Raw genomic sequence first — 13,519 nt, 5'->3', positions numbered from 1 at the left:
GGGAAGCAAAAGACCAGAGTGCCCAGCTTTCCACTTAACCACAACCCACTCCTTTCCAGTTAAAGACTGAGAACTGAAGCAATGGGTAATGAAATCAAAGGAAGCATACTTAACCTTGCACTCCACAAGAGCCAGGACTGATAGGGAGAAGGGGAAGAACAGAGATAAAACATAAGTACAGTTACTAAACTTTATCTTCCTAGTTGCCTTTCCTTTTTCAAGGGTATGGTACAAATAACCACCGACAAGCTGAAAGTAGTGCTTGGAATACCAATTAGCTACACCGCCACCAGACCAAGATGGATGCGAAATAAAATTCCAGGTGAATTTCTAGAAGTGGTCTCTTCAAAAATTCCTTGCATGCTTTTACCCATATAAAGTAAGATAACATAGTGATGCCGTGCTGTTTGATATATAGAAGTTGCCTTGAATAAACTAAATGGATACCATCTAAGATGCCAAATTTCCTTTTATTAGTAAAGGTAGTAGCATTACATGGGACTTAATGGTAGTTTTACAGACTTCTTAATGCAACATAAAAACAGCTTCATCTTTCCCAGGATAAAGACCTTCTCCGCTTCAACATATTGAGATGCATAGATAATGCATTTGAAAGATTGTGAAGTGGCTGGAAAACACACAACTGTATGCCATGAGACAACAGTGTCCTTGATTCTGAGATCCTGATAATTGAAATGGCACAGGAAAAGAAATCAACAAAGTAGGTCCCCAATGAGAAAAAGAAATCCTTTCTGTGGCAGTAAAGAGTCTGCCACAGCAGGAAAGTCCCCAAAGTATGTTTAAAGACAAAGGCAACATGAACAGGAATATCAGCGCTGAGGCAGGATTTGTCACAGCAGTGACATCTCTTGAGAGAGATGGTCATGGAAAGCATGTTCTTATTATTTCTGTTCCAAATTCGGACCTTGACAAATTAACAAATTCTAAGCTTTCTACATTCATACTCCTGAACAGATGTTATTTGAGGATTTTACTCAAATAAGATACTGCTTTGCATTTTTACAGATTAAATACACTTCTGCTCACTTTTCTCAGACACAGTTGTTTATCTTCCAAACAACAAGTCTCCTTTAATGAATTGGAGTGGTTTCTTTTGGGAAGCCCATGACATGTCCCACCCCTGTGCACCGACTGAGGCCCCAAGCTGCCCACAGCTGGCATTGCCCTACACAGTCAGCTCAGTCTCATCCCTCTCCATGGCACACAGGCCATTCTTAGCGAAACTGGCCACTTGCAGCTGACATGCTGTGACATCTGGGCACACAGAGCACAGCAAAGGAAGGCAGCCTGCCTGAACTTGTGTTGGCAGCAAGGAAAAGCATTAGCCTTTTAAAATTGGACATAGAATCATAGAATCACAAGGTTGGAAACAACCTACAAGATCATCATCTGAGATTGCCAGTGCTATTTGCAACAACTAAAGGCAGCAGCTATTTTATCAACAATAATTCTTTCTGGTTTGGTGAGGATTCTTTTGCGAGCAATTTTATGAATGAGATTTACTGGCAGAATTTTTAGTTACAGAAACTAACCAAAAAATTCCATTTATTTTGTTTCTTGATAGTAACAATATTCAATTGTTTGACTGAAGGGAAGCAGCAGGATGGAGCACTGAGACCAGTAAAAAGATGAGGGGAGCACACAACAGAATGGAAAAATTAATCCACATCTAGAAAGGCCTGTGAAAGGCAGGAAAGAAAGGGTGTTTCTGAGGAAGCATAAAAGCCCATAGACCAGAATGTAACACACAGTGTAGCTTCAGTGATTCAGAAGAGTTGCAAACACGGTTCACCTGGTTGGAATATGTTATCTATTTGATATCATTCTTATGCAGGTAAAACCAAGATTACTTGTTAAGCCAATCTTTTAGTTAAAACATATGACATATTCTTGCATCAGCAGAACTATCACGTGGCAAAATCCCTTCTGGAATTAATCACGGCAGATCACACACAACTTTTCTCAGAGGAAAAATTGTCAAAAGCACAAACATGTTAAGACAATAATATAAGTGACTGAAGGTAAAATGCATTAAGCAGGTGTGATCCTCAACAGAAAAGTCATGTTTTTTTAGACATAAAATTTAATGGGAAGCCCAAATATTACAAAAAAAAAAAAAATTACATAAAACCTGAGCAGCACTGAACTCTGTCCATCAAACCTCCAGACAACTGAAGAGCCAATAGATACCAGTCACATTTAAGTACACAGTCACAAAGAAAAGTGATTGTGCCCTAATACAATAAGATTGACTCCAAATACATTTCTGCCCAAGGCTCCCAGCCAGAACTAGGCACTTAGAGGAGTCGACCCACCCACTTGGCACCAGTAAGGCTATACTGCTTGACACACAGGATCTTTACAAGGCACCTAGGAACATGGATGGCACTCTGAGTTGGGTACCTGCACTAATCCCAGCTGCTCTCATGCCTAAATTACACAACAAGCAGCAGGAAAGTGGAATTACTGGGATGTAATCTTGATCCTACATGGGCTGAATTGCCCTTTGGCCATGCCTCTCTTACTCCACTTACTGTGGAAAAAGCACAAGATACCATTGCGAGTAACTTCGACATTTTAGTGAAGTGTCTAAAATTATCTGTGTTTAATCCTGACTCTCACATTCAGAGACACTAAGATCCCTACAGGAAAGGCTTTTTCTGTTTCTTCTACTTCTCCCTCCTTCAGCCTCCAGGGCAAACTTTACTTTCAATTGAACTTCTTTATTCATTTTTTTTCCTCCACTCAGTTACAGGATTAGAGAGAGAAAGAAAAGGTTAGGGAACAGTCAGTGACAGAGCTGAAGCTTTAGATACAAGGTTGTGCTCTCCGAACTTTCAGGCCAGGAGGCAAAAGCAGTCTGGAAGGGACATAGGTGGACTGACCCCTGGGCCCCCTGCTTTGGACAGGATAGGTCAGAATGCTGCCTGATTGCTCCTCAGGAGCACAGAAGAAACAGTAATTTAAGCAGAAGATAGCACTGACATGTTAAGATGTCCATAAGCTCTCCTGTTTGTGAAAGAGCGTTTTTCTTTTAGATTCTTCCATTTGTTTGTAGAAGAAAGGCCCTTCGAAAAGCTGCTCTTGTGTTTGCTGACAAAGTAAATTCTAGTAGTCAGATCTAATAGCCAGGAAAAGCATCTGCAAACTTTTTACTGCCTAAATTTCTCTCTCAGATAGATCAAAGTTAGATGCACTGGTGATATTGCCCTGAAAAATTAAGTGTTCCATTAAACGTCCCACCAGGCAACAAAAAATTCCAGAGCAATTTCCTGATCATTAAACTATCTTTCCTTTTTTTTTTTTTTTTTTTTTTTTTTTTTAAAGAATTTTCTTTTTTAAAAAGAATCATGGTAATTAGTGGAGAGATTTCTTGAATGTTCATTGAAAAATCCAAAGAAGGACAGGCAAGGATTACTTCATTTCATGGGTTAACAATGGACAGAATCCTGCCAGAGAGGTGCAACAGCCCTTTGCTGAAACCCATGGAGAGAGTGGGCACAGAAGAGAACAGGACTCTCACTAATAAAAACACCAAAAAACACTTTACAAAGGTATATACATACATACATACATATATATATATATGTGTATATATATATATATATATTTTTTTTTTTTTTTCTTTTTTCATTTAAATGTGTTCCCTGACTAAATGAAAATCAGCCACCATCACAGCAGAGGCAGTGACTGCTATCAGCTGGTGAGGGGAAGCTCTGAGCAATGTGGGGACACCAGCTCTGCTTGTGCTGTTCATACTGACAATATAAGGATGCAAGACACATGGAAACACCTGAATCTTTAGGTTACATTAAACACTGCTAATATTTTAATTATTAATAATAATAATAATGCAAGGAAATGGTGCTTGATTTCCAAATGATCTGCTGCCACAAAAAGCAAGGCTTTTATATGGCAAAGGATACACCCTTGAAGCCACGAGAGGGCACTCTCGTAATCTGCAATTTGAATTTTTGCTGCCTAGGTTTTCATTTTTAATTAAAAGGAAATCTGTTTCACAGAATGAAGAGATCTTATTTGACACACCAAGACAAAAGATTTTTGTCCAAGTTAAGAAAGCTCATGATATTTACAGCATTTTTAATTGTGCCAATTTAGCTGAAGAAACAGAATTTACTAACCAACCAAAGCTTATTCCAAAACCTTATTTCTCAGAAACAAAATGTAATTTCCTTTAAAAAAAATGCATGTTACTGGTTATGAAATCTGTCTATTCGTAAATATTTTTAGTCAATAAGGGGTAAAGATACCTCCAGGTATAAAACTAGTATTTTCCTTGAACATAAGGCATGGATGTGATCTCAAGCACATTAACTGAGTACAAATAAAAACAAAGTTCTGTAATGAGAGCTACTATAGTTCTGAAATTATTATCGAGTTATCTGTGAGGCTTTTTTCCCCTCTTTTTTTCTTTTTCTTTCAAGTTCATTCTCAGCATTCAGTCTCCTAATATAGAATACCTACATTCAGCACTGCATTATCACAGGCATTCTCACTCCTCTTTCATGCTCTTGGAAAAAAACAACTCCTCAGAACAGCCCACTCTCACCATTTTTCAGGTTAGGTGGGTAATCACTTACCGCAGGCCTTCAGTAGCTAATGATGATGTCATTTATTTTCCTGGTCATTGTAGGGGTATTGATAAATGTGGCACTCCTGAAGGTGAGGTTATTCTGAACACATCTTCCTCCCTGACTCTCAATGTCTCCGTTGAACTGAAGCCAAGTACCTACTCCAATCTCAATTACGTACTTTCTAGCTAATACACTACAACAAAGCTGTAAAAGCTACATTTGTCATATGCTAAAGGAAAAAAAGTTAATTCTGCTCCGGAATACTAAAAAACAAGTTCAGACTTGCATAGCTTTTATTACCTCACGCAAAAGTGTTTTTTTTTTTAAAACTTTTTTAGACACTGCATTTAAATCTTGCAAAGTCATGGGAAGTCATTCTCTCAGCTTCTCAATATATGAGCATTCAAAGTAGCGCTGACACTCACGGATTCCTGGTAAATCCACACTTCGAACCCAAATGCCCACGTTTCCATTACGTCTGCAAGCCGGTGCGTGCCTAACAGCCCAGGTATTACATACCTTTCCTTAGAGACAAGGGGGCATTGCTAACTTACTCATTATACCATGAACCCCTTCTTCTTACTCGGTTTTCTGCAAACCTGCAAGGATATTTTATTAGCCACTAAATACGTTAGTACTATTTACATCCTCAAATGCTCTGTTTTTAATAAGCTACCCTATCACCTGATAAAACAGTAAAATTACAAAGATCTTATTCATGAAATCAAATAGATCTTCTGGGCTCATAATAGCCATGTTGTCTTTTCAATTATTTACTTATTTTTTAGCAATTTTGCGGCACTCTCACTGCATACAGACCCTTGTCTACTCAGAAATCAGCTTTACTTGCACATATGTAATGGAACAGAATTAAAGTAGATTATGCAAAAACTGAATTCTCAGCACCGTAATACCCCCTCATCAATAGTTACAGGAACACAGCAATATCATTGGCAAGACACTGCAAGCAGAGTTGAAGAGATCTCATGCTTGCATTAATTTTTATTTTAAAAATTTATAGCCAGTAATTTCTTAGATATACTTTTATATCTAATTAAAGTAGGAGATAAAACAGAGACTTATTCAATCAAGGCATGAAACGGTTAACAGTGGTGCACATGCCAAGGTTTTAATAAGGCTTAACAATAAAAAGCTTCAACCCTCCACTTTCCCTAGATTTTGTTGTGGTTTTCCCTTGCTTAGGGCAATCCATCTGTTAATGTTGATTTGCAATACAGTTAATCACATACACGTAGAAAAGTGTAGAACAGCTAACCTAAGCAAGAATAAGCTCAAATGAATATTACAGAGATAGAACAATTCATCCTAGGCAAAGATTAATTGTGTGTATGCGCACGCGTGCACGAAGGCACACACAAGCATGCTCCTGTTATTTCATTTTTTTAGGAAAGACTTTCAAAATGCCAATTAGAGGAGGGAAGCTGATCACGAGCAATTGCAATAACACATTTAATTATTTATCCTCCAATTAGATTTTGACAGCTTTTTTACATGCTAGAATTTCCTTTGATTTGTTATTATATTTCTGATAGTCTATTGCTGATCTGGCAAAAAAAAAAAAGAAAAAATAAGAGCACTGTGAGAGCAGTGCTATAGCTTAGTAAATATTCATTGTTAAAAACAGCTCTGCGCTGTGACCAGTGCTGGTATTCTCCCCGGGCCAAACTGGCCTTGTTTTCAATAAAACCAGAGAAGTATCCTTTCCCTGGAGCCCTGTTAGGCTGAGGCTGCAGTTGGAACTGTCATCTTCACACAAAAGCAAAGGGGCTGGGTTTTACAAACGCAAAGCTTAATTGGGAGATCTTCGTGGATGTACTCTTGACATTTATTAAAGCCTCATCAACAAAACAGGAAATAACCATACTAATTAGCAGACCCACATACAAACTACTATTTATTGGGGTAAAAGCATATTCAGAACAGCAGTCCCCAAAACCCTGTTGTGAACAAATATTTAAAATGGTCTGTCACAGTGAAGGAAACTTTTGCGTCATACACAACGATACAAATGAACAGTACAATATTGTACAGTATCTCAGGTAAGTATTAGATGACTTTCATATGCATTCTTTCCAAGCAGAAGAGAATTAATGGCTCACAGCACGCATCTGACAGGTCAAGATCTAACAACAAATTCTTTATACTTAAGTTATTAAATGTTGTAAGATGGAAGAGAGAGCAAGAAAGTGCAGGGGTGCCTCTTCTTTGGAAGCAAGAAGATTATCAAAAAGCACTCTCTCTTCTGCTTGTTATTTGTTTAGGTTTAGGGTGGATATTCAAACAGATTCATGCTGCAACTTAATCAATACCTTGTCCCTGTATTAATCATCTACCAACATGCATGAACTGCCACATTAGCAGTACCATTATATTGCTGCTGACACTCATGGGTACCGTTTTTAGAAATCTAGGTGAAAAGATTCATCTCCAGCATAGAGAGAGTGCTATAGATATAATATTAAGCAATAATAGGAAAAGAGACTCATTTGTTGTATGCCGTAGGTTCAGTACCAGCTCTGAAACACTGGCTCTCTTGTGCACTTATCAATGCACATATTTATACTTATTTGGATGTAAAGATTAAAATCAACACCTAATCATAAAAACAATGCATTTATTTTTACTTAAAGACTTACCACAGAACAAAAATTAAACCAAGTAGAAAGTAGTGCGTTTTTTGTTTCTTTTTTTTTAAAAAAAGTACTTGCTTTTACTTGCCTTTGGAGAGGAAGAAAAGGGGAGCAGCGTAAAGAGGAGGGAAAAGCAATAGCACAAGATCTGAGTTCTTGTGAGCGAGCATCGCTCGCTCTTCCCCTAATCCCGGGCTCAGGTGGTGTTGTGGACAAGAGCTGGGGAGAAGACCAGGGACATTCTGGTTGCAGCAGGGCAAGAATACGAGGCTGTTAGTTACCACGCTTTACAGTAAACAAACCTTTTCTGCATCTATGTATGCATGTATGTATTTACATACATCTCTAACTATATATGCATAGAAACGTATGGAATGATATACCTTCTGTCTTCCTCTCAAAACCAGAAAATGTCTGATACGAATAACAACAATAACATTGAGGGATTTAGCAGTGTGCAGCTGTACGAACAATCACACACACACAGGTTTAATTGTTCTGTCAGAACAGGCCCTCAAAAGAAATGCTAAATTGCACAGAGATAAAGTAATCTCTTGCCTCCTGCACTTAGCAATAGGCAGGACTACCACACTAGCAAATTACTGCACATTTTTGTAATAAAAACAGCCTATAAGAATTCAGTGCCTCCAAGAGTGCATTTTGTGACATATTTACAGACACATACAATTGTAGATTCACCTACACTAATCTGTATTTTATATATATATATATAAAATCTGTATATTGCTTTATGCTGTACAAAAAGCTTTTTACTACCTCACATTATCAAATTATTTTGGTGCAGGGGAAAAAAGTTGCTGTATTTTAAAAGGAGTTATCTATTAGCAGCAAATATTTTAAGAACCCATTCTTGTTTTTAATACTACAGTACTAGAGCCATACGTATAGCACAGAATATCTTCTGTTCGGATACTGAGTGAAGAGAATGTGCTGCAGGCAAGTTTTGTAAAGAAGGGAGGCACCCCAGCTGCCTGTACATAAAAATACAGTGAGGGCACACAGTTTGACACTTTATCACTAGCTTGAAAGGGATCATGAAAGCATGCACAAACTAAAAACTGCCTAAATAATTCAATGCAGAAAATCATTGTATTATTTATAACCTCACTAAAAATCATGACTTAATGCTAACATACAATTTCAGCATTATTTAGCAATTATCTGCATCAATTCTGTGTTGAACTTCACTGACTTTGTATTCATTATGAATAAAACAAAGCTAATTTGAAACTCAATTGATTACAAGGGCAATTCAGTTTTTATCATTGCACTCAAGAGCAAAAAGAAAATGCTATTACAATCAGCTGGATTGAGTTTCAATACTTGGTATCTGAGGAAGATATATGTGTTAAAAACCCACATGTAAAAATTCATTGTGTCATTAAAAGCATGCGATAACATTGTAATACAAAATCTATATCCAAACATTAAAATACATACGTACGCACATTCCTTGCAAGTAAAAAAGTATTATGAAAACTCTTTTCTTGATAAGTCTGGAATAAAATTGTCAAAATGAACACAGAGCCATTAAAACCCTTGCCAAAGTTGGGACGTTACACCTGTTACTGCAATTTGGGACTAGAGCAGACTGGAGAACAAAAGGATGAGATTGACATCATATTAACTACTTGGCTCATTAATAAAATAACAAATTATAACTTTCTGAACAGGGCTAAAAGTCATGCAACTGCCAGATCAATTTATTACAAATACAATATTGATGTATTCCATTACCAGAAACTAAAATAGATGGCTTAACACAGGTCTGTGAATAGAGCAGAGCATATTTGCTACAAGAAACCTTTATCAAAAACAGATTTAAGATAAATTAAATCTCAGATCTATATTGATAAATCTCCCGGGTTTTCCCTTCTCAGCAGAGATGAAGTACGAATAGCATTTTTTCTCCTTCTGAGCAGTATGCTATGACAGAAGTATTGCTTTAAACACTGTGATTTAATCATGCTATTCAAACACAGACAGTGAAATAATCTTATACTCACTGATGCATTACTCTAACTGGAAAAAATTTCCTCACATGCATGTGAAGTAGGACAGACGTTCCAGGGCTCTTACCTGTGCAAGCCTTCGCTTTTCTGAGTTCTCTCTTTTCTCGCTATGCACTGTGTAGACCGGAGCACTCTGCACTGCAACAGCACCACAAGTTCGATAATCTTCCTCACTCTCCTATGCAACAAAACAGATTCAAATTCCTTCATTTATAATCATTATCTGCACATAATATGGTCCTCCATATTATGCATGCAGAAAGCATTCAAAATTATCTTGCCACAATCTATTACTGTCATGAAAATACCATCTGTAGTAAGAAAATCAAATTTAGCTATTTGTGAAGCCAAATTATCAACATCGTCATTTAAAAGATGGATTGTTCAAGTCTCTAGGAAATATTTTTGAAAGTTTTCTTAAAATAGAATAAAATATATTTTTAAAATGTTTCCTTCTCTCCACAGAAAAATCTCAAGCGGAAACAAAATCTTCAGTAGGAAAAGCAGCTGCAAAATGCCCAAAACGTCTTTTCTGATATTTCTGCAACATTACTTTTGTAAAATGAAACTGTTCATTCATTTTTAAACATTGCAATTGTTCACATATCCTATGAAAGCCAGAGAACTACACCTTCTGAAATACACTGCACTGCAAGGCTCTTCCATCGCAAATTCTCAGCTTGAAGCAAAGGCTACAATTGTGATATCAAAGCAATCAACTTTATGAAAACATACATCCTGTTAATGCATCTTTGAAAACCTCTGTTGTTCTATGATAAAATATGCAAACAATAAAGAGATTATTCAGTGGATGCATAGAATGACAGATAGTTGCCAGAGGGCTCGTTATGAAAAATGTATTGTTGAACAAAGGGCTAAGCATATTTCAAAAGTCATTAAAAACACAAATCTCGTGTGATTTGTTAAGTATGTGCTTCAAGCATACAGGAAGCAAGGTAAGAGTGCAAAAGTGTATTACGTACCTTATGTTTCAACTTACTCCTCACTTCTTTTATTCCTTGCCTTGCGTGATTTTTTGCCTAGAAAATTAAAAGGCCGCATGTAACTCTGTAGCCATGCAACACACTTTATGATGCCGCACTTATTGTGCCTATTTCCCTTTTTACACATGATGCTATAAAGGACAATTACCTGTTTCACAAATGTTGTGCGTGCCTTGTCAGGATATCTGATATATTCATGCTTTGTCGGTGTATACAGGGCTCTTTCAGTACATGCATGCCAATGCAGTGAAAACATACATGCTCAAAAATTCTCCGGTATTACGAAAGACAGGCTGAAAATGGCCTTTACTCACGCCTTTATTTGAAACGGTCCTTTAAATTTCAAAGGCTTTTTTAGCAGTAAGGCACATTGGAAAAATGTTAAGATGTTTCAAGATGACTGCTACAGTGTTCCAGTCTGGCAACTTGCAGGGCAACATCAATCTTAAGAGAAATGAAGTGATTTCATATGCAGATGGAGATTTTGCCCAGTGTTGCTGAACAGAATAGTGCTGCTATTTAGGGCAGAATTGTGTATGTATTAAAATAGGCAGCTAAGGATCACTGTTGCATAGAAAACAGAATCAAGAATGTTCTTCAATAGAGAAATGAATTATCAATACAGAATACCGTGTTCTTATGGGGGAAAAAAAAAAAAAAAAAAAAGAGAAAGAGGGAGGGAGAAAGACAGAGGGGGGAAAAAAAAGGAGAGAAAGATAGGGGAGGGGAACAAAACAACAAAGAAATCTAAGCCTAATAGAAAGTGTGTTCTTACGTGGATATAGCTCGTATAGGAAAAAAGCCAGAAAAGTTTTCAAGGTTGTCTTGAAAATAGAACACTATAAAATATAGTTAGTGGCCAAAATATGCAGAAATCAACTATTTTTCTATGTTTTTCAGTACATGGAAATTTGGATGAAAAAAAATCATCTTCTTGATTCAAGAGGTCAGAGAGTTGTTTTCATCTTTAAATCATACATCTACAAGCTCAGTAAGAGCACAGTGGGATGCCATGTAGCAGATGCTAACCTGAGAGCCACTTTAAACTTTCCAGCTCACATTCACAGCTTTTGGATGCATTTAGGAGCAACTTTGTTCTAACTCTGAGGGGTGGCACAAATCACATTATTTACTCAAGGACAGTTATCTAGCAAATAGGACATGCATATGCCATTTCTCTGGTGGTAGGCTCCACAAAGTGGAAGTGTGTGAGAAAATACACGACAATACTGCAGGCACACAGATCCTCAAAAAATTTGCCAGCTCCCTGGAATGAACAGAAGATCGATTTGAAAAAATCTTATCAAGGATAAAAAAATCTTAACAAAATTGAATGCTGGGATAAGATTGTGTAATCACAATCTAAGCTAATGAAAACCACAAAATAATTTCCAGATAACCTGTTAATGAACCATTTCTTAAATTATGAATGAGTTCAAGATATGATGTAGATTTATTTACCTGTTTCTCACTTCATGACTGCTATTTTTTCAACCAATGTAAATTAAAAATTCTCTTTGAAAACTTTACTTAAAGTACACTGGTGTAGACTGATCATCTGATTTATTCAGCACTACTTATTATGCATTCGACTAATGGAACATTTGGAAAAGCAAAAAAGAAGCCAAAAGTCTTTTCTCGTGTATTTAAAATCTAACCCCTAAATAGTTCCCATTTCATTTTAAACTACTGCTTTGCTTCGTTTTATGGGATTTTTTCATGCTCGCTATACCTTAACAATTTATATGCTTTGTTGTTTAGACAGGATTTTAAAACAAGATATTTTTAAGTTCAAAGCAATAAATCCAGCTAAGTGTGAGTATTCTGACAATTTTTAGAACAGCAGATGAAACAAAAGACAAAAGCATTACTGATGCTTCACCATGCCTTTACAATAGGGCAGCACATACTGCCAAATAGAAATCACATCTGTGTAAGACAGGACTCCATTTGTCCTGAACAACATTCTCAATTAAAACGACTTGCTACCACATGTTAAAGCTACACGCTATATAACTACATACTGTGAGTCCATATTTACAATTAAATGTAACATTTATGAAATGTTTTAGACTCATGTTAACTTTGCAATGCACGACCTACGTCAGCAGACCACAGTGCAAACAAGGATTTCTATTTCCAGAGCCCATATTTTGATGACATTCTCACCATGAAAGAAAGACTTTATAGCTGTGCATCAATTTGTTAAGTGATATTCAAGTAAGTACTATGAATGTGACAACAGCACAGTGATTCTTCAAAAATGCCTGATTTTATGTATAACCTATCTGGGAGATACCAAATCAATTCTAAAAGCCAGTGCTCACTGAGAAAATGAATGAAGCTGAAAGTATTTGGCAGGCTGAAGTGTTTCTCTACAATATATTTATAAAACATTTAAGTTTTTAAGTATTCAGGAAGAATCAGAGATGATAGGTAGAGAAGGCATTTTTACATATAATTTATTTGAAATAGATATCTTACAATTTTGTATGCTGTTTTCACAGCCGGAGTGGCTTTGGTCATTGCTGTGTTGATCAGTGCACCGCCTTTCTGCAACGAACAAAACACGGTATGTTAATAACATTTATGACCTAAGTTAAAAGTTAAGACAACAGGAAAATTTGAGTGTGCTGAAAAGAATTAACAGCTTAAAGAGGCAAGAACAGCCACAGCTGTGTTCCTTCCACAGCCTACTGTCTGCAGACACACAAGGGTTACAGTACGTCATTATCAGAGCTGACGCTTTTATCAATGCATTCTAACAGGATGATGTATTGTCATTCTTTATTCACTGCTACCATATCAAAATCAATTCAGAAGTTACAGCTATTTATCTTGCTTTCCTACCCTAAATTATGTAACTTCAAAATACTTCAACTTGAAATAACTATCATGTTTAATCACCTAAGAATTTTATTTATCTAAAATAATATATTTGACTAATCCTGCAGAATAACAGGGTTGTACCAAGTATCTTCTGTTAGTCAAATTGCACAAACCCATATTAACTATATGCTGTTTACCAGAAGTGAGAAGCTTCATATCAAACTGTACTGAGTCTCACTCCCACAGTAAACATGTTATATTTACATGTTTTCTTTCCAAACAAATAAACTTTTTTATTATATCCATATAAGGAAGAGGGCAAAGTTTTGAAGAAAGCAAGCTGTCAAGGATACATATTTTCATTTATTTATTTATTTCCAAAAATC

The 13,519-nt window shown here is 36.5% G+C and overlaps 1 protein-coding gene across 3 annotated transcripts in view; it reads right to left on the bottom strand.

Annotated features, from left to right (window-relative positions):
• The window catches only part of DENND1B (DENN domain containing 1B), a 144,808-nt gene that overhangs the window by 14,351 nt on the left and 116,938 nt on the right, over positions 1-13,519 (bottom strand). For 2 of the 3 annotated variants that reach the window (XM_052666933.1, XM_052666934.1), the window contains 3 exons: positions 12,789-12,857; positions 10,284-10,340; positions 9,368-9,478 (listed from right to left, as the gene is read on the bottom strand). In XM_052666933.1, the coding sequence (XP_052522893.1) occupies positions 9,368-9,478; positions 10,284-10,340; positions 12,789-12,857 (237 nt within the window). Of the gene's footprint in view, positions 1-553; positions 684-9,367; positions 9,479-10,283; positions 10,341-12,788; positions 12,858-13,519 lie in introns of all 3 variants that reach the window. The other variant, XM_052666935.1, reaches the window with a different exon arrangement.

The sequence above is a fragment of the Tympanuchus pallidicinctus genome, unplaced genomic scaffold (genome assembly GCF_026119805.1).
Source record: "Tympanuchus pallidicinctus isolate F22 unplaced genomic scaffold, pur_lepc_1.0 scaffold7, whole genome shotgun sequence".
NCBI lineage: Eukaryota > Metazoa > Chordata > Aves > Galliformes > Phasianidae > Tympanuchus > Tympanuchus pallidicinctus.
Note: the sequence above shows the minus strand (reverse complement) of the source record. Positions and strands in the feature narration are given on the sequence as shown.